General features: G+C 51.0%; 1 protein-coding gene across 1 annotated transcript; it reads right to left on the bottom strand.

Annotated features, from left to right (window-relative positions):
- Positions 1-15,590, bottom strand: PRUNE1 (prune exopolyphosphatase 1). The gene is made up of 8 exons (XM_073639371.1): positions 15,487-15,590; positions 5,799-5,900; positions 5,460-5,665; positions 5,084-5,268; positions 4,835-4,993; positions 4,440-4,534; positions 4,135-4,293; positions 1-1,968 (listed from the first exon to the last, which is right to left on the bottom strand). The coding sequence occupies exons 1-8, from the start codon at positions 15,577-15,579 to the stop codon at positions 1,426-1,428; spliced, it is 1,542 nt and encodes a 513-aa protein (XP_073495472.1). The 5' UTR covers positions 15,580-15,590; the 3' UTR covers positions 1-1,425.
- Positions 15,591-27,539: the final 11,949 nt, after the last annotated feature.

Below are 27,539 nucleotides of genomic sequence, written 5' to 3'. Positions count from 1 at the left end.
AGGGAGGAAGTATTCATTTATTAAACATCACATCCAGAGTCTCAAAACCAGACATGGGAAGAAACAGAACATAGGACATACAGATGTAAGGTCATGGGTTTGCGGTACTGACCGTTTACCCCAATGATATATGATCCGTAGTGTGCAATACCTTCTGAAATTTCTTAAAAAACAACAGTCGAGAATAGTTGTGGGAAGGGTTTCCCTTTAATTATAAATTTTATTTACATCATATTACAATTCAGTGATGTCACCAACAGTGGGCGGAGTCCTGACTACAAAGGAAATTAGACATTTTAGGTGTTGTCCTTTAAGTTACACCACATTTGATTGTCGCACTTCATTATTTATAAAACACGTCCTAAACAGTACAAGGGACTAGGAATGGTAAGATACACGACCCCACAGGCCTTCAAGGGATTCTGCATATTTAGTCCGGACCCCACAGAGCCGCTCTGCCATAAGTCAGGGGAAGAAAGTTCCTGGTGAAACAAGGTGGTCATGTCACATGCAGGAACAAGGACCCCCACCCACATTCAGTGCCTCGTATCTCAGCTTCATGAACCCCTGTGAACCTGGAATCTTAGGAGCGAGATATTGGGGTGAAGAGTAGTCATGTCCCAATTTTCCAGTTTTCAATGTATTAATCCTTTAAAAATGGGCTGTGTGTCATAAATTAATTATGTTACCCTACATATAGGCCTGGAGACCTCAATCTACCAGGAATCACTCCCAACTTATTCATATTAGTTTTATTATTAGAATATTTTATTTTAGCCATTGTAAATACTTCATTATTTATAGCCTTCATGTATCAGTAATGCCGCCATCATCCAATACATATTCTACCCGGCAACAGCTGACATTTGTGCACTGCTCCACCAACCTATCAAATTAATACACCTATTTTTGTTGCCCATAGCAACCAATTACTGATCAGGTTTCTTTAATGTAAAATGAAAGCAGAGTTGTGATTGGCTGCTGTGAGCAACACACTTTTAGCCACTTCCGGCGGCCATTTTGATTACCTCATGTACCGTATTAGAAACGAGGTTCATTCTACGAAATGGCTCCCCGCCATTAAATATTAGATAATAAATATTCCACTTCAAAAAGGAGGAGGGCGAAGGGTTACTTGCGCCATTTTTACTTCATTTCTGTTAAGTCGCACAGATTAACATGAAGAGCTCCCAGCATGCACTCTGTCACAAGCAAACAGACAATGTTAGGACAGATTTCCCATAAAGTCCCTTCCTGACCTGAGGTAAATCACACACAACCCGAAACCTGCAAAACCTAAAATTTCTGAATTTGAAAAAATAAAAAAATAAGAATTGCATTGTTGTCTAAACGAGAACCTCGATTTTTTTCCCTCTGATAGGAGACATTTTTGATTTGCATGTTATTAAGGGCTTTCGGGCCTTGTCATTGGCTTCCGGAGGTGGAGTTTACCTCAGAATCTACCACAGTGATGCGGTTGATCCGCTCTAAAATGGCTTCCGCAGTCAATTTTGGCAGCCCCCGGTCAAGGGGACAACCCTCCACGAGACTGTTCATAGGGGTTGGGGGGAAGGAGTTGTCCTCGTCCAGGCCGTCCTCCATCTGTCTCCTGAACCCGGCTCCGAACCCTTTACCCTTCATTCCATCGCCATCGAGGACGTCCAGGTGGTCCGGCTGCTCCTCGGGGTCTTCGTGCCGCTGGCTGCTCTCCGAATTCTCTTCCACATGACGATCCGTAAATTCAGGATGTCTCTTACAGTCCTCGGCCCCCTGGAAAGACTGCATGGGTCGGCCGCCGCTCTCCTCGCTGTCCCTTTTCTTTAAGAAGTCCTTCAGGATGGGCAGGACTTTCTTGCGGGAAGCGCCGGTGTTGCCTTGGCTGTGGGCCGTAATGTGGCTACAAGAATGGCGGGTTATAGGGGACAGCTCCAGAGATGGAGACGTGGCCTGCTCCAAAACGCTACTCACCTGATACAGAAAATAAGAAAAACACAACGATAAACACAAAAATGTAATATTTTCAGCTGTTCTTCAAATAGTAACGCTTGTTTACAACAACTAGTTGCCTTGGAGACCGACCACCGCAAGACAGCAGAATGTATGCAGCGCTTACAAGATTTCTTCCATCGAGCTTGCAAGCACTGTTTTGAAGCCGGCCAGGATCGCTGGAACGCTCCTAAACGTAGTCCTTACAAGGTAGACAGCAGAGGTGGTCTGTCTCCTAGGCAACAAGCTGTAAACAAAAGTGTTACTATCTGAAGAAAGACTGCACATTTTAATAGGCAGTAAATTGCAATAATGTTCACTATTACAAGCCCAATCCGACAAATTCCATCCGTAAAACCGAGAATAACCTCTTAAAATGGATAAGACCCAACATTTTAGTTTTAGTCTTTTTTTCTCGTACTACCCCGGAGAATCATGTCGTCAAGTACATTTTTAAAGCACAATGAGCATCGTAAAAAGTCCAATAAATATTAGCGGGATTGTGGGTTTGAACCCCACGATTTCCATTAAAATCAATGGTGTCATTGTTCTGGGAGAAAAAAAAAAAAAAAAACACACAACATAAGCTTTCATGTAGGTGAAAAAAGCTAAAAACAGTTACAACTCTGAAAAAACAAAAGCGTAAAAAAAAAAAAAAATGTCCATTTGCTGAAGGAGTTAAAGATGGCGGGGGCTCAGTGATCAGTTGATCGCCGCAGGTCTAGATCCTGGCACCCCAAGATGAACTACAGAAACCCAGAAAGCTAGGCATCTCTCCCAACAGCGGCCACGACAGGAGACATGCGGTATTACACAGTGGCCAGTCACAGGGATACCCAGAGTCTGCCACAATGGCTGATAGTCGGGAGGATTAAAAGGGTGTTCTCATCTTTGAGATCTACGCACCTAAACAGGACATGCCATAAATATCAGATAAATGCGGAGGTCCAATATATCTGAAGAAAAAGGGGCGAGGAAGTGAACATTCCAGAATCCATATTTTAAGTCACCGCACTACTACCACTCGTCTACTCGTTTCTCACCTGCGGCTGACCGCGGGTTACCGCTTCTTGTCGGGACGTCAGTGTGAAAATAAGCAAATGTCCCGGGTTCACGTTTCAGAGCTGAAAGTTTAAACTTTGGTCAAGTTAATGAATGACCCAGATCCAGTTACAGGGAGGCTGCCGTGGGCAGTGATAGGGTGGGGGATGGGGAGAAAAAAAAATGTTAAAAATATAAAATAAATTTGAATGGTATAATTTTCATGTATGGACTGATTAATGAAAAAAAGTGGTTAAGTTTTTTTTTTTTTTTTCTTCATTTATTAAGCTATATTATTAAATTTAATTATGGGGATCCTCCACTGCCAGAGCGCCCTTTAGTGGTCACTTTCACCCATTGCAGGTTTCTTGTTTTTTAAAATACTGTTGGTCACGGGGAGAGTAATCATACTCCTTGAGGAGACCAGGCAACAGGCAATGCTTCTTGGAAAAAAAAAAAAAAAATAGTATGCAAATTAGCTCTCCTCCAGAGAAAGCAGAGCCGTCCTACCACTGCCACCTTGTGGCTGCTCTACAAGTCCGTGTTGGTGGGACATACTGACCACCTGATGTATTTGGGGGGCTTCCTGACTCTTCTCCCTGACAGTAGACGTCAGTGGAGAGAAGTTGGCTGTGAATATGGCCCAAGTGCCCTCGTCTAAGCCGGGCGTGCATGTGAATGAGGAGTTAGGAGGGAGCGCTGCTGGCTGAGGGTTATGGCCTGACCCCGCTCCTTATTCCTCCCAGTTGTACACAGACGATCAGGCAGAGGACTCCTTTAAGAACTCAATATAGCTTCTACATACTATGAGGTGACAGAAAGGGGCAAAGTCCATGGCGTGTCCTCGCTGTCCTATATATATATAACCGCCCCTGCCTCGTAAACATACACAGCGCTTATCTGTCGCTTCCCTCCACCATGCTGGGACCTCAGATAAGCAAATTAAAGATGGCTGCTAGCTCCCAGACTCCTGAATGATACGTCTGCATAAATGGCCACAGAAGAGTCTGGTTGGCGGCCATATTGGATAGCACCTGTCAGGAAGAGTCCAAGGCGAGCGCTTTGCACCCCCCCCCCCCAATTACACATTGCCATGTGTTATCTTACCAATGCTCTCAGCGCCCCCTGCAGGCTGTACACCGCTATCTGCCTCCTCGGTTCGTTGGCACTAGTGAATGCGATTGCCATGGCGACAATGACGTCGTAATGGTGTCTGTGACAGAAATCCCGTAGCTCGTTCTCCACGTCTTGCCTCTGGAGGAACTCCTTAGGGGAAAATAAAAATGCAGAGAATTGAGAGAGGAGAACCGCCGCCATAGGCGCGGGCCGGATGTCTGGCCTCTTCTGACTACCCCCTCCCCCCACGTGATAACAGACGATCTCGCTTATCATGCCCTTCCCCTCACACTCACCTCCATGTCCATGTATATGGCACTGATGGCCAACCTGATATCCAGTCCGACCAGGGCCTTCAGGTCCTTCCGGAGCATCTGCTCTGTGGTTAGACCTGGCAATAAAAGGGTTAATACGTACCGCGCCTCAGAGATAGTCACCTGCCGTTCTCTTCTCTGGTCGCAGCCAAAGCTGCGGTAACATTTCAGAATTTAGGGCCAAGATAGCGGTTATGGAGGTCTTCAGCAGCCCAGTGATCATGTCACTGCGAGCCGGCACCAGACAGTTCATATGCTGCCATCAGTGATTAACAGCAGCACCCACCAGCCGTGATCGGAGCATGTGCCGTCTTACCCAGCTCCCGAGTCTGGCCCAATATTATCTCATATATTCAAGCAGAATATCTCAGCAATACCTGACACATCAAACTTGGCATTCTGAAGAGAATCAAACACAGCGCCCCTCGGTGGCAGGTCAGGGAACTTCGCCTCCAGGATTGTCACGTACTCCATATCCTTCGGGGTGACCTTCCCGGCCGCGGGTGCCATATTCACACAATCCAGGACAATGGCACCTGTGAAGGAAACGAATAAATACTTCACACGACATTTAACCCTTTCCTGCTCATTAGGTAATCCGGGCGACCGCCGAGTAGAGGATTTACCACGCAGTATGGACGCCACTTGAGGGTCCAGGATGTGAGGGGCTTCCCGCAGGATCTTCTCTGCTACCAACGTAGTACAAGATCCCACCAGCTCTGCGGTAACCCGGCAATTACGAGACGGGATCCTGTCCACACCATGGTGGTCTATGACCTCGGTTACCACATCTTCCATGAAAGAGTCCGCCCTGACCAACAGAAAATGGTTTGTAAGACACAAATATAAAAATAGGTGCAGAAACACAAGAAAAATCCCCGCTTCCCGTATTGTAAGCACAGCGCTCAGCCATCAGGTAGGCAGCAGTGGTAACAAACCCTCTCTGCCTTCTCCCTGCTCCCAGACGACGCTCTGAGACGCCACCGATAAGGCTCCGCTCACCTGAGCAGCACATTGTGATCCACCAGCGACAACGCCAACTGGCCGGCCTCATACAGTCCGCCCAGGTCTATCTCATCGCGGAAGATCAACAGCGCCTCTGGCAGACGGTTTTCTTTGAGGAAAAATGTACTCTCTGTCCGGAGAGGAAAGTCCTGACGGGGGATGTTCAGCACCGGAACGTATACAAGGTTCTTGCTGGAAGATGTCTACAGTAATGGAGGAAGAAACACCATCAGTGAGCAGAGCCTGTCCATCCGGACTTTGTTTTTGCGGTATGAAGGCGTGCGGGTTTAGTACTTGGGTTAGTTCTAATCTGCCTGATATGGGACAGACGCTCACCTTGGCCAGGTAATACGCCATCGTGATGGCCGACACCATGGAATCTAGGTCACATGCTTCATTACCCAGGACCACGTGGAATTCCTGTCCGCCATGTTTATTCTGAAGAAGAAAACACCAAATAAATTCAAAACGTTCCGTGAAATATTTACCTCACTATAGCAGGACAAGCCCTATGGGCAGGCCTACAAATAAGGGCTCTAAGAAAAGGGGGCAGTAACGGCAGCCATATTGTTTGTCACCCTGCCGGTTATAGAGGGCGATGCTGCCATACACCACTTACTATGAAGGTTTCTGCAGCTTTAATAAGTTTATTTTTCGCTCAAGAGGAGGCAAAACCTTTATAAACCTGCGCGATTGAGCTGGAAAACATATCAAAAGTTGGGGAAAAATGTATATAAAAAAGAAAAAACCTACAATGAAGGGCGACCGCCATCATCTGTATTAGCCGCTCGTATAATCGCGCCCACTAGAACAAACAGGCACTTAACTATACGTTACTGTACTAAAGCGGCAGATTACAGGAGACGCCATCACCCCAGATCAGTGACCAGGCCCTAACATCTGAGGTACATATGGGCTCATACACTCCAGGGTGCACCCGACATTTGTAAAAGAGCTTAAAGTACAACAGCGATAGCCCCTGAGGAGCTATCTCGCTGCCATATTCCATAGACAACAAGCATCACTGGCTACTGCATTCAGAGGGGCGGGGCTTACTTAAAGGGGGTCAGGTCTCACCTTGCTTGGTCCCCATTATGGTAAAAAAAGACAAAGCAACAGATATGACGTTACTCTTAGCCCCTTTAATATTAGCTCCGCCTCTTTTCCTGAATCTACTCATCACATGTTCTAAGGAGGTCACAAAATGAAGACCTCAAAAGACAACTTTCAGGAGACTGGAAGACTTTTTTTTATGATTTTAAAAACACAGAAAAGAATCAATCATAAACCAGACATTACATAAGACCGATGGGTTGCTAGTTTTTTTTTTGTCACAGTACAGTCCCTTTAATTTTTAAAGGGACGGTAATGTAGCCACTTAGCATGCAGAATAGAATCAATTGCATGAACGGAACCAACAGGAACTGAGATATGGCGACAGATGACGGACAATTCTGGAGACCGCCGTTTCTGGGATACGGTGAAGACTCGGGAGTCGCAGCTGCGGACGTGGAGACGTAATGTGTTTACAGGACGGTTAAGTAATTGATTTATGAAGCGCGACCTAAAGTCCTAATGTCCGTAAAAGAAAGAACACACACCGCGCCATATGTCACCGCTCGCCCCATTAATTTAGGAAAAGCAATATTTGGATATCAACGCTTAAAAGCCGAACGGAAAATAGATTAATGGAGCTGAAATGGAAAGAGCGGCGCGTACACAGGAAATCTGTGATCACCAGCGGAAAAGTAACAAGCCCCGCCTCCCCGACAGAACAACATTCATTAATGGCAGCAAAAAGCAAGATGGCCGACTGGAGTCCGAGAGTCACCCCACTCTTCCGGACTCCTGCACGTGCTATGTGGTGTTCTGGAATCTGAAAAAGCCAGGTCACAGTCATTCGGTCTCTAAAGGCCGCCATCTTAACCCAGCTTTCCCTGAAATGACCAACTACAACGAATATGGCCACCTGTATCACCCAGCTTTCCCAGAAATGACTAACAACAACGAATATGGCCACCTGTATCACCCAGCTTTCCCAGAAATGACTAACAACAACGAATATGGCCACCTGTATCACCCAGCTTTCCCAGAAATGACTAACAACAACGAATATGGCCACCTGTATCACCCAGCTTTCCCAGAAATGACTAATAACAACGAATATGGCCGTCTGTATCACCCAGCTTTCCCAGAAAATAGAGGATTTACATTGAGGAAGACAGATGGAAAAAAAATAGGAAACTGCGCCATGAAATCCGATCGGTGAACACACCGGTGTAAAAATAGCGCAATGTGGCAGATGCCAGCTGCCTGTGCCCGCAGCGCGATATATTAAGCCTGGCTTGATCAGGTTTCAAAATAGGGGCCCCTCCGACTACGTTCCTGGACTTCAAGATGTGGCCATGTAAAAATTGCCAGTAGTGACAAGCGCCGCTGGCCGCCATTTCTACAAGTAAATGGGAAAAACTAGTGCAGGCAGCGGAGCCCAGAGCAACCAATCACATCCCAGCTTAGGTAACAAAATGAAAGCAAAGATCTGATTGGCCAAGACAGACACACAAGACACTGACTGTAAATTCTGGTGTTTGTAGTCCGTCCTATTCATTCTCTCCATCTTGTGGTAGTTTTACCCTTTGTATCAGTGTTTGTTCACGTGTTCAGGATTTGCTGCAGGGTTTCCTGAGGCCCCTGCACACGAGCCACGGGTGACAGAACTCAGATCATGCGACAGTCACAACGCTGAGGCATGAGAAATAAAGGGCCAGTGTCCCGGATCACACAGCAGCCCCGACCCCGCCGCCACCGGGATAAATGCCTGAGTGCAAAGTGTCAGACGGGAAATGTCAAAACCGGGGTCACAGCCAGCTGCCCTGCAGCCTGCCCGACTGGTCTGTTACACTGCTCGTCACCCAGCACACAGTCTGCGTACCAGAGCACACAGCCACAGAGAAGAGCAGGGGAGCTGTGTACACTGGACTGACCCCGACACGACACACAGATAAACACGGCGCCCCTCCTGCACCACACACACACACACAGGCGCCCCTCCTGCACCACACACACACACACACACAGGCGCCCCTCCTGCACCTCACACACACACACACAGGCGCCCCTCCTGCACCTCACACACACACACACAGGCGCCCCTCCTGCACCACACACACACACACACACACACAGGCGCCCCTCCTGCACCACACACACACACAGGCGCCCCTCCTGCACCACACACACACACACACACAGGCGCCCCTCCTGCACCACACACACACACACACACAGGCGCCCCTCCTGCACCACACACACACACACACACAGGCGCCCCTCCTGCACCACACACACACACACACACACAGGCGCCCCTCCTGCACCACACACACACAGGCGCCCCTCCTGCACCTCACACACACACACGCCCCTCCTGCACCTCACACACACACACACACACACAGGCGCCCCTCCTGCGCCCCCCACACACACAGGCACCCATCCTGAAACCCCCCCCCCACAGGCTCCCCCACACAGGCACCCATCCTGAAACCCCCCCCCACACACACACACAGGCGCCCCTCCTGCACACCCCCCCCCCAACACACACAGTCTCCCCTCCTGCACACCACACAGTCTCCCCTCCTGCACACCACACAGTCTCCCCTCCTGCACACCACACAGTCTCCCCTCCTGCACCACACACAGTCTCCCCTCCTGCACCCCCCCCACACACACAGTCTCCCCTCCTGCACCCCCCCCCACACACAGTCTCCCCTCCTGCACACCACACACACACACAGTCTCCCCTCCTGCACACCACACACACACACACAGTCTCCCCTCCTGCACCCCCCCCCACACACAGTCTCCCCTCCTGCACACCACACACACACACAGTCTCCCCTCCTGCACACCACACACACACACAGTCTCCCCTCCTGCACACCACACACACACACACAGTCTCCCCTCCTGCACACCACACACACACACAGTCTCCCCTCCTGCACACCACACACACACACAGTCTCCCCTCCTGCACACCACACACACACACAGTCTCCCCTCCTGCACACCACACACACACACAGTCTCCCCTCCTGCACACCACACACACACACAGTCTCCCCTCCTGCACACCACACACACACACAGTCTCCCCTCCTGCACACCACACACACACACAGTCTCCCCTCCTGCACACCACACACACACACAGTCTCCCCTCCTGCACACCACACACACACACAGTCTCCCCTCCTGCACACCACACACACACACAGTCTCCCCTCCTGCACACCACACACACACACAGTCTCCCCTCCTGCACACCACACACACACACAGTCTCCCCTCCTGCACACCACACACACACACAGTCTCCCCTCCTGCACACCACACACACACACAGTCTCCCCTCCTGCACACCACACACACACACAGTCTCCCCTCCTGCACACCACACACACACACAGTGTCTCCCCTCCTGCACACCACACACACACACAGTGTCTCCCCTCCTGCACACCACACACACACACAGTGTCTCCCCTCCTGCACACCACACACACACACAGTGTCTCCCCTCCTGCACACCACACACACACACAGTGTCTCCCCTCCTGCACACCACACACACACACAGTGTCTCCCCTCCTGCACACCACACACACACACAGTGTCTCCCCTCCTGCACACCACACACACACAGTGTCTCCCCTCCTGCACACCACACACACACACAGTGTCTCCCCTCCTGCACACCACACACACACACAGTCTCCCCTCCTGCACACCACACACACACAGTCTCCCCTCCTGCACACCACACACACACAGTCTCCCCTCCTGCACACCACACACACACAGTCTCCCCTCCTGCACACCACACACACACAGTCTCCCCTCCTGCACACCACACACACACAGTCTCCCCTCCTGCACCACACACACACAGTCTCCCCTCCTGCACCACACACACACAGTCTCCCCTCCTGCACCACACACACACAGTCTCCCCTCCTGCACCACACACACACAGTCTCCCCTCCTGCACCACACACACACAGTCTCCCCTCCTGCACCACACACACACAGTCTCCCCTCCTGCACCACACACACACAGTCTCCCCTCCTGCACCACACACACACAGTCTCCCCTCCTGCACCACACACACACAGTCTCCCCTCCTGCACCACACACACACAGTCTCCCCTCCTGCACCACACACACACAGTCTCCCCTCCTGCACCACACACACACAGTCTCCCCTCCTGCACCACACACACACAGTCTCCCCTCCTGCACCACACACACACAGTCTCCCCTCCTGCACCACACACACACAGTCTCCCCTCCTGCACCACACACACACAGTCTCCCCTCCTGCACCACACACACACAGTCTCCCCTCCTGCACCACACACACACAGTCTCCCCTCCTGCACCACACACACACAGTCTCCCCTCCTGCACCACACACACACAGTCTCCCCTCCTGCACCACACACACACAGTCTCCCCTCCTGCACCACACACACACAGTCTCCCCTCCTGCACCACACACACACAGTCTCCCCTCCTGCACCACACACACACAGTCTCCCCTCCTGCACACCACACAGTCTCCCCTCCTGCACACCACACAGTCTCCCCTCCTGCACACCACACAGTCTCCCCTCCTGCACCCCCCCCACACACACACACAGTCTCCCCTCCTGCACCCCCCACACACACACACACAGTCTCCCCTCCTGCACCCCCCCCACACACACACAGTCTCCCCTCCTGCACCCCACACACAGGCGCCCCTCCTGCACCCCACACACACACACACAGGCGCCCCTCCTGCACCTCACACACACACACACAGGCGCCCCTCCTGCACCACACACACACACAGGCGCCCCTCTTGCACCACACACACACACACACACAGGCGCCCCTCCTGCACCACACACACACACACACACACAGGCGCCCCTCCTGCACCACACACACACACACACAGGCGCCCCTCCTGCACCACACACACACACACACACACACACACACACACACACACACACACACACACACACACAGGCGCCCCTCCTGCACCTCACACACACGCACACACACAGGCGCCCCTCCTGCGCCCCCCACACACACAGGCACCCATCCTGAAACCCCCCCCCCACAGGCTCCCCCACACAGGCTCCCCTCCTGCACCCCCCCCCCCCCACACACACACAGGCGCCCCTCCTGCACACCCCCCCCCCCCAACACACACAGGCGCCCCTCCTGCACACCACACACACACAGTCTCCCCTCCTGCACACCACACACACACAGTCTCCCCTCCTGCACACCACACACACACAGTCTCCCCTCCTGCACACCACACACACACAGTCTCCCCTCCTGCACACCACACACACACAGTCTCCCCTCCTGCACACCACACACACAGTCTCCCCTCCTGCACACCACACACACAGTCTCCCCTCCTGCACACCACACACACAGTCTCCCCTCCTGCACACCACACACACAGTCTCCCCTCCTGCACACCACACACACAGTCTCCCCTCCTGCACACCACACACACAGTCTCCCCTCCTGCACACCACACACACAGTCTCCCCTCCTGCACACCACACACACAGTCTCCCCTCCTGCACACCACACACACAGTCTCCCCTCCTGCACACCACACACACAGTCTCCCCTCCTGCACACCACACACACAGTCTCCCCTCCTGCACACCACACACACAGTCTCCCCTCCTGCACACCACACACACAGTCTCCCCTCCTGCACACCACACACACAGTCTCCCCTCCTGCACACCACACACACAGTCTCCCCTCCTGCACACCACACACACAGTCTCCCCTCCTGCACACCACACACACAGTCTCCCCTCCTGCACACCACACACACAGTCTCCCCTCCTGCACACCACACACACAGTCTCCCCTCCTGCACACCACACACACAGTCTCCCCTCCTGCACACCACACACACAGTCTCCCCTCCTGCACACCACACACACAGTCTCCCCTCCTGCACACCACACACACAGTCTCCCCTCCTGCACACCACACACACAGTCTCCCCTCCTGCACACCACACACACACACACACACACACACACACACACACACACACACAGTCTCCCCTCCTGCACCACACACACACACACACACAGTCTCCCCTCCTGCACACCACACAGTCTCCCCTCCTGCACACCACAGTCTCCCCTCCTGCACACCACACACACACAGTCTCCCCTCCTGCACACCACACACACACAGTCTCCCCTCCTGCACACCACACACACACAGTCTCCCCTCCTGCACACCACACACACACAGTCTCCCCTCCTGCACACCACACACACACAGTCTCCCCTCCTGCACACCACACAGTCTCCCCTCCTGCACACCACACAGTCTCCCCTCCTGCACACCACACAGTCTCCCCTCCTGCACACCACACAGTCTCCCCTCCTGCACACCACACAGTCTCCCCTCCTGCACACCACACAGTCTCCCCTCCTGCACACCACACAGTCTTCCCTCCTGCACCACACACACAGTCTCCCCTCCTGCACCCCACACACACAGTCTCCCCTCCTGCACCCCCCACACACACACAGTCTCCCCTCCTGCACCCCCCACACACACACAGTCTCCCCTCCTGCACACCACACACACACACAGTCTCCCCTCCTGCACCCCCCACACACACACAGTCTCCCCTCCTGCACCCCCCACACACACAGTCTCCCCTCCTGCACCCCCCACACACACAGTCTCCCCTCCTGCACCCCACACACAGTCTCCCCTCCTGCACCCCACACACACACACACAGTCTCCCCTCCTGCACCCCACACACACACACACAGTCTCCCCTCCTGCACCCCACACACAGTCTCCCCTCCTGCACCCCACACACACACACACAGTCTCCCCTCCTGCACCCCACACACACACACAGTCTCCCCTCCTGCACCCCACACACACACACAGTCTCCCCTCCTGCACCCCCCACACACACACAGTCTCCCCTCCTGCACCCCCCCACACACACACAGTCTCCCCTCCTGCACCCCCCCACACACACACAGTCTCCCCTCCTGCACCCCACACACACACAATCTCCCCTCCTGCACCACACACACACACACAGTCTCCCCTCCTGCACCACACACACAGTCTCCCCTCCTGCACCACACACACACACACAGTCTCCCCTCCTGCACCCCCCACACACACACACAGTCTCCCCTCCTGCACCCCCCCCACACACACACAGTCTCCCCTCCTGCACCACACACACACACACACACACAGTCTCCCCTCCTGCACCCCACACACACACAGTCTCCCCTCCTGCACCCCACACACACACAGTCTCCCCTCCTGCACCCCACACACACACACACAGTCTCCCCTCCTGCACCCCCCCCCACACACACAGTCTCCCCTCCTGCACCACACACACAGTCTCCCCTCCTGCACCACACACACACACACAGTCTCCCCTCCTGCACCACACACACACACACAGTCTCCCCTCCTGCACACCACACACAGTCTCCCCTCCTGCACCCCACACACACACACAGTCTCCCCTCCTGCACCCCACACACACACACAGTCTCCCCTCCTGCACCCCACACACACACACACACACACACACAGTCTCCCCTCCTGCACCCCACACACACACACACAGTCTCCCCTCCTGCACCCCACACACACACACACAGTCTCCCCTCCTGCACCCCACACACACACACAGTCTCCCCTCCTGCACCCCACACACACACACAGTCTCCCCTCCTGCACCCCACACACACACACAGTCTCCCCTCCTGCACCCCCCCCCCCCACACACACACACAGTCTCCCCTCCTGCACCCCACACACACACACAGTCTCCCCTCCTGCACCCCCCACACACACGGTCTCCCCTCCTGCACCCCCCACACACACACACAGTCTCCCCTCCTGCACCCCCCCCCCACACACACACAGTCTCCCCTCCTGCACCCCCCACACACACACACAGTCTCCCCTCCTGCACACCACACACACACAGTCTCCCCTCCTGCACCCCACACACACAGTCTCCCCTCCTGCACCCCCCACACACACACACAGTCTCCCCTCCTGCACACCACACACACACAGTCTCCCCTCCTGCACCACACACACACACAGTCTCCCCTCCTGCACCCCACACACACACAGTCTCCCCTCCTGCACCCCACACACACAGTCTCCCCTCCTGCACCCCCCACACACACACAGTCTCCCCTCCTGCACCCCACACACACAGTCTCCCCTCCTGCACCCCCCACACACACACAGTCTCCCCTCCTGCACCCCACACACACACAGTCTCCCCTTCTGCACCCCACACACACACAGTCTCCCCTCCTGCACCCCACACACACACAGTCTCCCCTTCTGCACCCCACACACACACAGTCTCCCCTCCTGCACCCCACACACACAGTCTCCCCTCCTGCACCCCCCACACACACACAGTCTCCCCTCCTGCACCCCACACACACACAGTCTCCCCTCCTGCACCCCACACACACACAGTCTCCCCTCCTGCACCCCACACACACAGTCTCCCCTCCTGCACCCCCCACACACACACAGTCTCCCCTCCTGCACCCCACACACACAGTCTCCCCTCCTGCACCCCACACACACAGTCTCCCCTCCTGCACCCCACACACACACAGTCTCCCCTCCTGCACCACACACACACAGTCTCCCCTCCTGCACCACACACACACAGTCTCCCCTCCTGCACCACACACACACAGTCTCCCCTCCTGCACCACACACACACACACAGTCTCCCCTCCTGCACACCACACACACACACATACAGGCGCCCCTCCTGCACCCCCCACACACAGTCTCCCCTCCTGCACCACACACACACACACAGTCTCCCCTCCTGCACCCCCCACACACACAGTCTCCCCTCCTGCACCACAAACACACACACACACCTGTATTCCGCTCTTGCAGCCCCGCAGGAACCCCTCCATCCCGCTCCTCTCTGTCCGGATTCGGAATACTGATCCTCCCCCACCGCACTGCATGCAGGGAGATGTCAGCCAGAGGGGCGGAGCCTCAGTATCTCAGACCAGTGTAGCTAATCCTATCCTGTGTGATACAGTGCTCTGTGTATCTAATCCTATCCTGTGTGATACTGTCTGCTGAGCTGTGTATCTGATCCTATGTGTGATACTGTCTGCTGAGCAGTGTATCCAATCCTATCCTGTGTAATACTGTCAGCTGAGCCGTGTATCTAATCCTATCCTGTGTGATACTGTCTGCTGAGCTGTGTATCTAATCCTATCCTGTGTAATACTGTCAGCTGAGCCGTGTATCTAATCCTATCCTGTGTGATACTGTCAGCTGAGCCGTGTATCTAATCCTATCCTGTGTGATACTGTCAGCTGAGCCGTGTATCTAATCCTCTCCTGTGTGATACTGTCTGCTGAGCTGTGTATCTAATCCTATCCTGTATGATACTGTCTGCTGAGCCGTGTATCTAATCCTATCCTGTGTGATACTGTCAGCTGAGCCGTGTATCTAATCCTATCCTGTGTGATACTGTCTGCTGAGCTGTGTATCTAATCCTATCCTGTGTGATACTGTCAGCTGAGCCGTGTATCTAATCCTATCCTGTGTGATACTGTCAGCTGAGCCGTGTATCTAATCCTATCCTGTGTGATACTGTCTGCTGAGCCGTGTATCTAATCCTATCCTGTGTTATACTGTCAGCTGAGCCGTGTATCTAATCCTATCCTGTGTGATACTGTCAGCTGAGCCGTGTATCTAATCCTATCCTGTGTGATACTGTCTGCTGAGCCGTGTATCTAATCCTATCCTGTGTGATACTGTCTGCTGAGCTGTGTATCTAATCCTATCCTGTGCGATACTGTCAGCTGAGCCGTGTATCTAATCCTATCCTGTGTTATACTGTCTGCTGAGCTGTGTATCTAATCCTATCCTGTGTGATACTGTCTGCTGAGCCATGTATCTAATCCTCTCCCGTGTGATACTGTCTGCTGAGCCATGTATCTAATCCTATCCTGTGTGATACTGTCTGCTGAGCCATGTATCTAATCCTTTCCTGTGTGATACTGTCAGCTGAGCCGTGTATCTAATCCTATCCTGTGTGATACTGTCTGCTGAGCAGTGTATCTAATCCTATCCTGTGTGATACTGTCAGCTGAGCCGTGTATCTAATCCTATCCTGTGTGATACTGTCTGCTGAGCCGTGTATCTAATCCTATCCTGTGTGATACTGTCAGCTGAGCCGTGTATCTAATCCTATCCTGTGTGATACTGTCAGCTGAGCCGTGTATCTAATCCTATCCTGTGAGATACTGTCAGCTGAGCCGTGTATCTAATCCTATCCTGTGTTATACTGTCTGCTGAGCCATGTATCTAATCCTCTCCCGTGTGATACTGTCTGCTGAGCCATGTATCTAATCCTATCCTGTGTGATACTGTCTGCTGAGCCATGTATCTGATCCTATGCGTGATACTGTCTGCTGAGCCGCGTATCTAATCCTATCCTGTGTGATACTGTCTGCTGAGCAGTGTATCTAATCCTATCCTGTGTGATACTGTCAGCTGAGCCGTGTATCTAATCCTATCCTGTGTGATACTGTCTGCTGAGCAGTGTATCTAATCCTATCCTGTGTGATACTGTCAGCTGAGCCGTGTATCTAATCCTATCCTGTGTGATACTGTCTGCTGAGCTATGTATCTAATCCTCTCCTGTGTGATACTGTCTGCTGAGCTGTGTATCTAATCCTATCCTGTGTGATACTGTCAGCTGAGCCGTGTATCTAATCCTATCCTGTGTGATACTGTCTGCTGAGCTGTGTATCTAATCCTATCCTGTGTGATACTGTCAGCTGAGCCGTGTATCTAATCCTATCCTGTGTGATACTGTCTGCTGAGCCGTGTATCTAATCCTATCCTGTGTGATACTGTCTGCTGAGCCATGTATCTAATCCTATCCTGTGTGATACTGTCTGCTGAGCTGTGTATCCAATCCTATCCTGTGTGATACTGTCAGCTGAGCTGTTTATCTAATCCTATCCTGTGTGATACTGTCTGCTGAGCTGTGTATCTAATCCTATCCTGTGTGATACTGTCTGCAGAGCCATGTATCTAATCCTATCCTGTGTGATACTGTCAGCTGAGCCGTGTATCTAATCCTATCCTGTGTGATACTGTCTGCTGAGCTGTGTATCTAATCCTATCCTGTGTGATACTGTCTGCTGAGCTGTGTATCCAATCCTATCCTGTGTGATACTGTCAGCTGAGCCGTGTATCTAATCCTATCCTGTGTGATACTGTCTGCTGAGCTGTGTATCTAATCCTATCCTGTGTGATACTGTCAGCTGAGCCGTGTATCTAATCCTATCCTGTGTTATACTGTCAGCTGAGCCGTGTATCTAATCCTATCCTGTGTGATACTGTCAGCTGAGCCGTGTATCTAATCCTATCCTGTGTGATACTGTCAGCTGAGCCGTGTATCTAATCCTATCCTGTGTGATACTGTCTGCTGAGCAGTGTATCTAATCCTATCCTGTGTGATACTGTCAGCTGAGCCTTGTATCTAATCCTTTCCTGTGTGATACTGTCAGCTGAGCCGTGTATCTAATCCTATCCTGTGTGATACTGTCTGCTGAGCAGTGTATCTAATCCTATCCTGTGTTATACTGTCTGCTGAGCTGTGTATCTAATCCTATCCTGTGTGATACTGTCTGCTGAGCCATGTATCTAATCCTCTCCCGTGTGATACTGTCTGCTGAGCCATGTATCTAATCCTATCCTGTGTGATACTGTCTGCTGAGCCGTGTATCTAATCCTATCCTGTGTGATACTGTCTGCTGAGCCGCGTATCTAATCCTATCCTGTGTGATACTGTCTGCTGAGCAGTGTATCTAATCCTATCCTGTGTGATACTGTCAGCTGAGCCGTGTATCTAATCCTATCCTGTGTGATACTGTCTGCTGAGCAGTGTATCTAATCCTATCCTGTGTGATACTGTCAGCTGAGCCGTGTATCTAATCCTATCCTGTGTTATACTGTCAGCTGAGCCGTGTATCTAATCCTATCCTGTGTGATACTGTCAGCTGAGCCGTGTATCTAATCCTATCCTGTGTGATACTGTCAGCTGAGCCGTGTATCTAATCCTATCCTGTGTGATACTGTCTGCTGAGCAGTGTATCTAATCCTATCCTGTGTGATGCTGTCAGCTGAGCCGTGTATCTAATCCTATCCTGTGTTATACTGTCTGCTGAGCCGTGTATCTAATCCTATCCTGTGTGATACTGTCTGCTGAGCCATGTATCTAATCCTCTCCCGTGTGATACTGTCTGCTGAGCCATGTATCTAATCCTATCCTGTGTGATACTGTCTGCTGAGCCGTGTATCTAATCCTATCCTGTGTGATACTGTCTGCTGAGCCGCGTATCTAATCCTATCCTGTGTGATACTGTCTGCTGAGCAGTGTATCTAATCCTATCCTGTGTGATACTGTCAGCTGAGCCGTGTATCTAATCCTATCCTGTGTGATACTGTCTGCTGAGCAGTGTATCTAATCCTATCCTGTGTGATACTGTCAGCTGAGCCGTGTATCTAATCCTATCCTGTGTTATACTGTCAGCTGAGCCGTGTATCTAATCCTATCCTGTGTGATACTGTCAGCTGAGCCGTGTATCTAATCCTATCCTGTGTGATACTGTCAGCTGAGCCGTGTATCTAATCCTATCCTGTGTGATACTGTCTGCTGAGCAGTGTATCTAATCCTATCCTGTGTGATACTGTCAGCTGAGCCGTGTATCTAATCCTATCCTGTGTTATACTGTCTGCTGAGCTGTGTATCTAATCCTATCCTGTGTGATACTGTCTGCTGAGCCATGTATCTAATCCTCTCCCGTGTGATACTGTCTGCTGAGCCATGTATCTAATCCTATCCTGTGTGATACTGTCTGCTGAGCCGTGTATCTAATCCTATCCTGTGTGATACTGTCAGCTGAGCCGTGTATCTAATCCTATCCTGTGTGATACTGTCTGCTGAGCCGTGTATCTAATCCTATCCTGTGTGATACTGTCAGCTGAGCCGTGTATCTAATCCTATCCTGTGTGATACTGTCAGCTGAGCCGTGTATCTAATCCTATCCTGTGTGATACTGTCAGCTGAGCCGTGTATCTAATCCTATCCTGTGTTATACTGTCTGCTGAGCCATGTATCTAATCCTCTCCCGTGTGATACTGTCTGCTGAGCCATGTATCTAATCCTATCCTGTGTGATACTGTCTGCTGAGCCATGTATCTGATCCTATGCTTGATACTGTCTGCTGAGCCGCGTATCTAATCCTATCCTGTGTGATACTGTCTGCTGAGCAGTGTATCTAATCCTATCCTGTGTGATACTGTCAGCTGAGCCGTGTATCTAATCCTATCCTGTGTGATACTGTCTGCTGAGCAGTGTATCTAATCCTATCCTGTGTGATACTGTCAGCTGAGCCGTGTATCTAATCCTATCCTGTGTGATACTGTCTGCTGAGCTATGTATCTAATCCTCTCCTGTGTGATACTGTCTGCTGAGCTGTGTATCTAATCCTATCCTGTGTGATACTGTCAGCTGAGCCGTGTATCTAATCCTATCCTGTGTGATACTGTCTGCTGAGCTGTGTATCTAATCCTATCCTGTGTGATACTGTCAGCTGAGCCGTGTATCTAATCCTATCCTGTGTGATACTGTCTGCTGAGCCGTGTATCTAATCCTATCCTGTGTGATACTGTCTGCTGAGCCATGTATCTAATCCTATCCTGTGTGATACTGTCTGCTGAGCTGTGTATCCAATCCTATCCTGTGTGATACTGTCAGCTGAGCTGTTTATCTAATCCTATCCTGTGTGATACTGTCTGCTGAGCTGTGTATCTAATCCTATCCTGTGTGATACTGTCTGCAGAGCCATGTATCTAATCCTATCCTGTGTGATACTGTCTGCTGAGCTGTGTATCTAATCCTATCCTGTGTGATACTGTCTGCTGAGCTGTGTATCTAATCCTATCATGTGTGATACTGTCAGCTGAGCCGTGTATCTAATCCTATCCTGTGTGATACTGTCTGCTGAGCTGTGTATCTAATCCTATCCTGTGTGATACTGTCTGCTGAGCTGTGTATCCAATCCTATCCTGTGTGATACTGTCAGCTGAGCCGTGTATCTAATCCTATCCTGTGTGATACTGTCTGCTGAGCTGTGTATCTAATCCTATCCTGTGTGATACTGTCAGCTGAGCCGTGTATCTAATCCTATCCTGTGTTATACTGTCAGCTGAGCCGTGTATCTAATCCTATCCTGTGTGATACTGTCAGCTGAGCCGTGTATCTAATCCTATCCTGTGTGATACTGTCAGCTGAGCCGTGTATCTAATCCTATCCTGTGTGATACTGTCTGCTGAGCAGTGTATCTAATCCTTTCCTGTGTGATACTGTCAGCTGAGCCGTGTATCTAATCCTATCCTGTGTGATACTGTCTGCTGAGCAGTGTATCTAATCCTATCCTGTGTTATACTGTCTGCTGAGCTGTGTATCTAATCCTATCCTGTGTGATACTGTCTGCTGAGCCATGTATCTAATCCTCTCCCGTGTGATACTGTCTGCTGAGCCATGTATCTAATCCTATCCTGTGTGATACTGTCTGCTGAGCCGTGTATCTAATCCTATCCTGTGTGATACTGTCTGCTGAGCCGCGTATCTAATCCTATCCTGTGTGATACTGTCTGCTGAGCAGTGTATCTAATCCTATCCTGTGTGATACTGTCAGCTGAGCCGTGTATCTAATCCTATCCTGTGTGATACTGTCTGCTGAGCAGTGTATCTAATCCTATCCTGTGTGATACTGTCAGCTGAGCCGTGTATCTAATCCTATCCTGTGTTATACTGTCAGCTGAGCCGTGTATCTAATCCTATCCTGTGTGATACTGTCAGCTGAGCCGTGTATCTAATCCTATCCTGTGTGATACTGTCAGCTGAGCCGTGTATCTAATCCTATCCTGTGTGATACTGTCTGCTGAGCAGTGTATCTAATCCTATCCTGTGTGATACTGTCAGCTGAGCCGTGTATCTAATCCTATCCTGTGTTATACTGTCTGCTGAGCTGTGTATCTAATCCTATCCTGTGTGATACTGTCTGCTGAGCCATGTATCTAATCCTCTCCCGTGTGATACTGTCTGCTGAGCCATGTATCTAATCCTATCCTGTGTGATACTGTCTGCTGAGCCGTGTATCTAATCCTATCCTGTGTGATACTGTCTGCTGAGCCGCGTATCTAATCCTATCCTGTGTGATACTGTCTGCTGAGCAGTGTATCTAATACTATCCTGTGTGATACTGTCAGCTGAGCCGTGTATCTAATCCTATCCTGTGTGATACTGTCTGCTGAGCAGTGTATCTAATCCTATCCTGTGTGATACTGTCAGCTGAGCCGTGTATCTAATCCTATCCTGTGTTATACTGTCAGCTGAGCCGTGTATCTAATCCTATCCTGTGTGATACTGTCAGCTGAGCCGTGTATCTAATCCTATCCTGTGTGATACTGTCAGCTGAGCCGTGTATCTAATCCTATCCTGTGTGATACTGTCTGCTGAGCAGTGTATCTAATCCTATCCTGTGTGATACTGTCAGCTGAGCCGTGTATCTAATCCTATCCTGTGTTATACTGTCTGCTGAGCTGTGTATCTAATCCTATCCTGTGTGATACTGTCTGCTGAGCCATGTATCTAATCCTCTCCCGTGTGATACTGTCTGCTGAGCCATGTATCTAATCCTATCCTGTGTGATACTGTCTGCTGAGCCGTGTATCTAATCCTATCCTGTGTGATACTGTCTGCTGAGCCGCGTATCTAATCCTATCCTGTGTGATACTGTCTGCTGAGCAGTGTATCTAATCCTATCCTGTGTGATACTGTCAGCTGAGCCGTGTATCTAATCCTATCCTGTGTGATACTGTCTGCTGAGCAGTGTATCTAATCCTATCCTGTGTGATACTGTCAGCTGAGCCGTGTATCTAATCCTGTCCTGTGTGATACTGTCTGCTGAGCCGTGTATCTAATCCTATCCTGTGTGATACTGTCTGCTGAGCTGTGTATCTAATCCTATCCTGTGTGATACTGTCTGCTGAGCCATGTATCTAATCCTTTCCTGTGTGATACTGTCTGCTGAGCCAGGTATCTGATCCTATCCTGTGTTATACTGTCTGCTGAGCTGTGTATCTAATCCTATCCTGTGTGATACTGTCTGCTGAGCAGTGTATCTAATCCTATCCTGTGTTATACTGTCTGCTGAGCTGTGTATCTAATCCTATCCTGTGTGATACTGTCTGCTGAACCATGTATCTGATCCTATGTGGGATACTGTCTGCTGAGCTACGTATCTAATCCTATCATGTGTGATACTGTCTGCTGAGCAGTGTATCTAATCCTATCCTGTGTGATACTGTCAGCTGAGCCATGTATCTAATCCTATCCTGTGTGATACTGTCTGCTGAGCCATGTATCTAATCCTATCCTGTGTGATACTGTCTGCTGAGCCATGTATCTGATCCTATGCGTGATACTGTCTGCTGAGCCATGTATCTAATCCTTTCCTGTGTGATACTGTCTGCTGAGCAGTGTATCTAATCCTATCCTGTGTGATACTGTCAGCTGAGCTGTGTATCTAATCCTATCCTGTGTGATACTGTCTGCTGAGCAGTGTATCTAATCCTATCCTGTGTGATACTGTCTGCTGAGCAGTGTATCTAATCCTATCCTGTGTGATATTATCTGCTGAGCTGTGTATCTAATCCTATCCTGTGTGATACTGTCTGCTGAGCCGTGTATCTAATCCTATCCTGTGTGATACAATCTGCTGAGCAGTGTATCTAATCCTATCCTGTGTGATACAATCTGCTGAGCAGTGTATCTAATCCTATCCTGTGTTATACTGTCTGCTGAGCTGGGTATCTAATCCTATCCTGTGTGATACTGTCTGCTGAGCCATGTATCTGATCCTATGTGTGATACTGTCTGCTGAGCCATGTATCTAATCCTCTCCTGTGTGATACTGTCTGCTGAGCCGCGTATCTAATCCTATCCTGTGTGATACTGTCTGCTGAGCCGTGTATCTAATCCTATCCTGTGTTATACTGTCTGCTGAGCTGTGTATCTAATCCTATCCTGTGTGATACTGTCTGCTGAGCCATGTATCTGATCCTGTGTGTGATACTGTTTGCTGAGCTGTGTATCTAATCCTATCCTGTGTGATACTGTCTGCTGAGCCATGTATCTAATCCTATCCTGTGTGATACTGTCTGCTGAGCTGTGTATCTAATCCTATCCTGTGTGATAGTGTCTGCTGAGCAGTGTATCTAATCCTATCCTGTGTGATACTGTCTGCTGAGCCATGTATCTGATCCTATGCGTGATACTGTCTGCTGAGCTGTGTATCTAATCCTATCCTGTGTGATACTGTCTGCTGAGCCGCGTATCTAATCCTATCCTGTGTGATACTGTCTGCTGAGCAGTGTATCTAATCCTATCCTGTGTGATACTGTCAGCTGAGCTGTGTATCTAATCCTATCCTGTGTGATACTGTCTGCTGAGCCATGTATCTAATCCTATCCTGTGTGATACTGTCTGCTGAGCCATGTATCTGATCCTATGTGTGATACTGTCTGCTGAGCCATGTATCTAATCCTATCCTGTGTGATACTGTCTGCTGAGCCATGTATCTGATCCTATGCGTGATACTGTCTGCTGAGCCGTGTATCTAATCCTATCCTGTGTGATACTGTCTGCTGAGCCGTGTATCTAATCCTATCCTGTGTGATACTGTCTACTGAGCTGTGTATCTAATCCTCTCCTGTGTGATACTGTCTGCTGAGCCGTGTATCTAATCATCTCCTGTGTGATACTGTCTGCTGAGCAGTGTATCTAATCCTCTCCTGTGTGATACTGTCTGCTGAGCAGTGTATCTAATCCTCTCCTGTGTGATACTGTCTGCTGAGCTGTGTATCTAATCCTATCCTGTGTGATACTGTCTGCTGAGCTGTGTATCTAATCCTATCCTGTGTGATACTGTCTGCTGAGCCGTGTATCTAATCCTCTCCTGTGTGATACTGTCTGCTGAGCTGTGTATCTAATCCTCTCCTGTGTGATACTGTCTGCTGAGCTGTGTATCTAATCCTATCCTGTGTGATACTGTCTGCTGAGCTGTGTATCTAATCCTATCCTGTGTGATACTGTCTGCTGAGCTGTGTATCTAATCCTATCCTGTGTGATACTGTCTGCTGAGCTGTGTATCTATTCCTATCCTGTGTGATACTGTCTGCTGAGCTGTGTATCTAATCCTCTCCTGTGTGATAATGTCTGCTGAGCCGTGTATCTAATCCTCTGCTGAGCCGTGGATCTAATCCTCTCTTGTGTGATACCCTAGGTGCCCGGTGAGGTGCACACTACTATTTATACAGTCAGTGTCCTTCTCTTCTCTCCTTAGTCCTATAGCGCTGTCCCGGGTATTACACCCCTGAGCTGTGCTGGCATCTTCTGGCGGACAGATGTCGCTGTGCTTTTTAAACCGCTCCTCTAACAGTTTGTCTAACTAATATATGCCGCTAGATGGCGCCACGCCGTTGTCCTCTGCGCCTTTCTCCTCCTGGCTGACAGGTGTCAATATCATAAACCACGTGCGTTACTCTACACTGCACTACCTCCTGCTGGACGCCAGGTGGCGAAGTGAGAAGCCACTCTCGTTCCTCTGTACTGCACTACCTCCTCATGGCTGCGAGGTGTCGAGCTTCACGCCTTCGTCTGTACTGCACATGAGGGTAATCTGGGCTACTGCCCGGGGACCCAGGCCTCCAGGGGGCCCGGGGCTCCAGAGTGTCTATGGCCAGATTGCCCTCATTTTAATATGTGTGGCGCCGCGGCACATACCGGCAGTCAGAGGCGGGGGGCCCCCGGACCGCTTCCCCAGCAGCGGCGCACGGCCGCTGCTTCTTCTTCGGTCGGGCCAGCACTGCAGCGGCCGTGTCTCCTAGCTGTGACGTCACGCAGTGCGCGCTGCACTGCTGCACCGGAGAGAAGCTGGAGGACTGGAGCCGGGGGATGATGAGTGTGTGTGTGTGTGATTGAGTGAGTGTGTGTGTGTGTGAAGATATCATTGTGTGATGTCTGTTTATATGTATTTTTGAGTTTCAAATGTGTTTATGCGTGTATGTATATGTCTGTATATGTTTGTGTGTGCGTGACTGCGTGCGGCCTCCCGCTGTCTCTTGGGGGTGGCGCCATGCGGCCTCCCGCTGTGTATAGATGGCTATGTGCGGCCTCCCGCTGTGTATAGATGGCTACATGCGGCCTCCCGCTGTGTATAGATGGCGCCATGCGGCCTCCCGCTGTGTATAGATGGCTATGTGCGGCCTCCTGCTGTGTATAGATGGCTACATGCGGCCTCCCGCTGTGCATAGATGGCGCCGTGCGGCCTCCTGCTGTGTATAGATGGTTACATGTGGCCTCCCGCTGTGTATAGATGGCGCCGTGTGGCCTCCCGCTGTGTATAGATGGCTACGTGCGGCCTCCCGCTGTGTATAGATGGCGCCGTGTGGCCCCCCGCTGTGTATAGATGGCTATGTGCGGCCCCCTGCTGTGTATAGATGGCTATGTGCGGCCCCCTGCTGTGTATAGATGGCTACATGCGGCCTCCCGCTGTGTATAGACGGCTACGTGTGGCCCCCCGCTGTGTATAGATGGCTACGTGCGGCCTCCCGCTGTGTATAGATGGCTACGTGCGGCCTCCTGCTGTGTATAGATGGCTATGTGCCGCCTCCTGCTGTGTATAGGTGGCGCCGCGCGGCCTCCTGCTGTGTATAGATGGCTACGTGCGGCCTCCCGCTGTGTATAGATGACGCCGTGCGGCCTCCTGCTGTGTATTGATGGCACCGTGCGGCCTCCCGCTGTGTATAGATGACGCCGTGCGGCCTCCTGCTGTGTATAGATGGCACCGTGCAGCCTCCTGCTGTGTATAGATGGCACCGTGCAGCCTCCCGCTGTGTATAGTTGGCTACGTGCGGCCTCCCGCTGTGTATAGATGACGCCGTGCGGCCTCCTGCTGTGTATAGATGGCACCGTGCAGCCTCCCGCTGTGTATAGATGGCTACGTGTGCTCAATATTAAGCCATACAATTAATGTAAGGCTATGTGCCCACGGTGCAGAAATGCTCCGGATTTTTCCTGAGCGTTTCTGCATCTCCCTGGCAGAAAAAACGCATGCGGATTGTACATGCGGATTGTACATGCGGATTGTACATGCGTTTTCCTGCCAGGGACATGCGGATGTGAAGCGTTCTTCACATGCATTTGTGCATGCGGACTGACAAGCGCTTTCCAAGCGATTTTAGCATCACTTGGAAAGTGCTTGACAACTTGGTCACACTATATAAGTCCATTCAACCGGCATGGATTTATATAGTGTGACCGTAAAAGAATGGTAAAAAATAAATATATAATTACCTTCTGATGGCCTGCCGACGTCAGCGGTCGCATGACCCGTCACATGACTAAATGACGTCACGGCAGGTCCTTTTCAGACCATCGCGAGCTGCCGGCAAGCCAGGACGCATCGGATAAAGACACCGGGGGCCATCAGAAGGTAAGTATAATATTTATTTTTTATTTTATTCTTTTTTTTATAGGTTCTATGGTACCCGGGTCCGGAGGAGAGTCTCCTGTCCTCCACACCCGGGTACCATCTGCACATTGAAACGCATGGATTCTGCATGTGCAGATGCAGTGATGTGGAATCCATGCGTTCCAATGCAAATCAATGGCGGTGAAAACGCAGCGCTTCTGCAATATAATTGGTAATGCTGCGGTTTTTTCCGCAATGATAATCCGCAGCGGAAATTTCTGCAGCATGTACACAGCACAGGCGGATTATCATTGGGGAACATGGCAGGCCTTCTACCAAGCGGAATTGCCGCT

Source organism: Phyllobates terribilis, unplaced genomic scaffold (genome assembly GCF_046119375.1).
Source record: "Phyllobates terribilis strain yellow unplaced genomic scaffold, ASM4611937v1 Scaffold_7__3_contigs__length_470593459, whole genome shotgun sequence".
In the NCBI taxonomy this organism is placed as follows: Eukaryota; Metazoa; Chordata; class Amphibia; order Anura; family Dendrobatidae; genus Phyllobates; species Phyllobates terribilis.
Note: the sequence above shows the minus strand (reverse complement) of the source record. Positions and strands in the feature narration are given on the sequence as shown.

Bases quoted from the DNA above. Each gene is read 5' to 3' on its own strand.
- PRUNE1 (XM_073639371.1), bottom strand. From the start codon at position 15,579: ATGCAGTGCGGTGGGGGAGGATCAGTATTCCGAATCCGGACAGAGAGG. The intron at 5,269-5,459 runs GTGAGCGGAGCC...TCTGTTGGTCAG, and splicing joins GATCACAATGTGCTGCTCAG to GGCGGACTCTTTCATGGAAG. The intron at 4,535-4,834 runs GTATTGCTGAGA...TTTTATTGCCAG, and splicing joins TGCCAAGTTTGATGTGTCAG to GTCTAACCACAGAGCAGATG.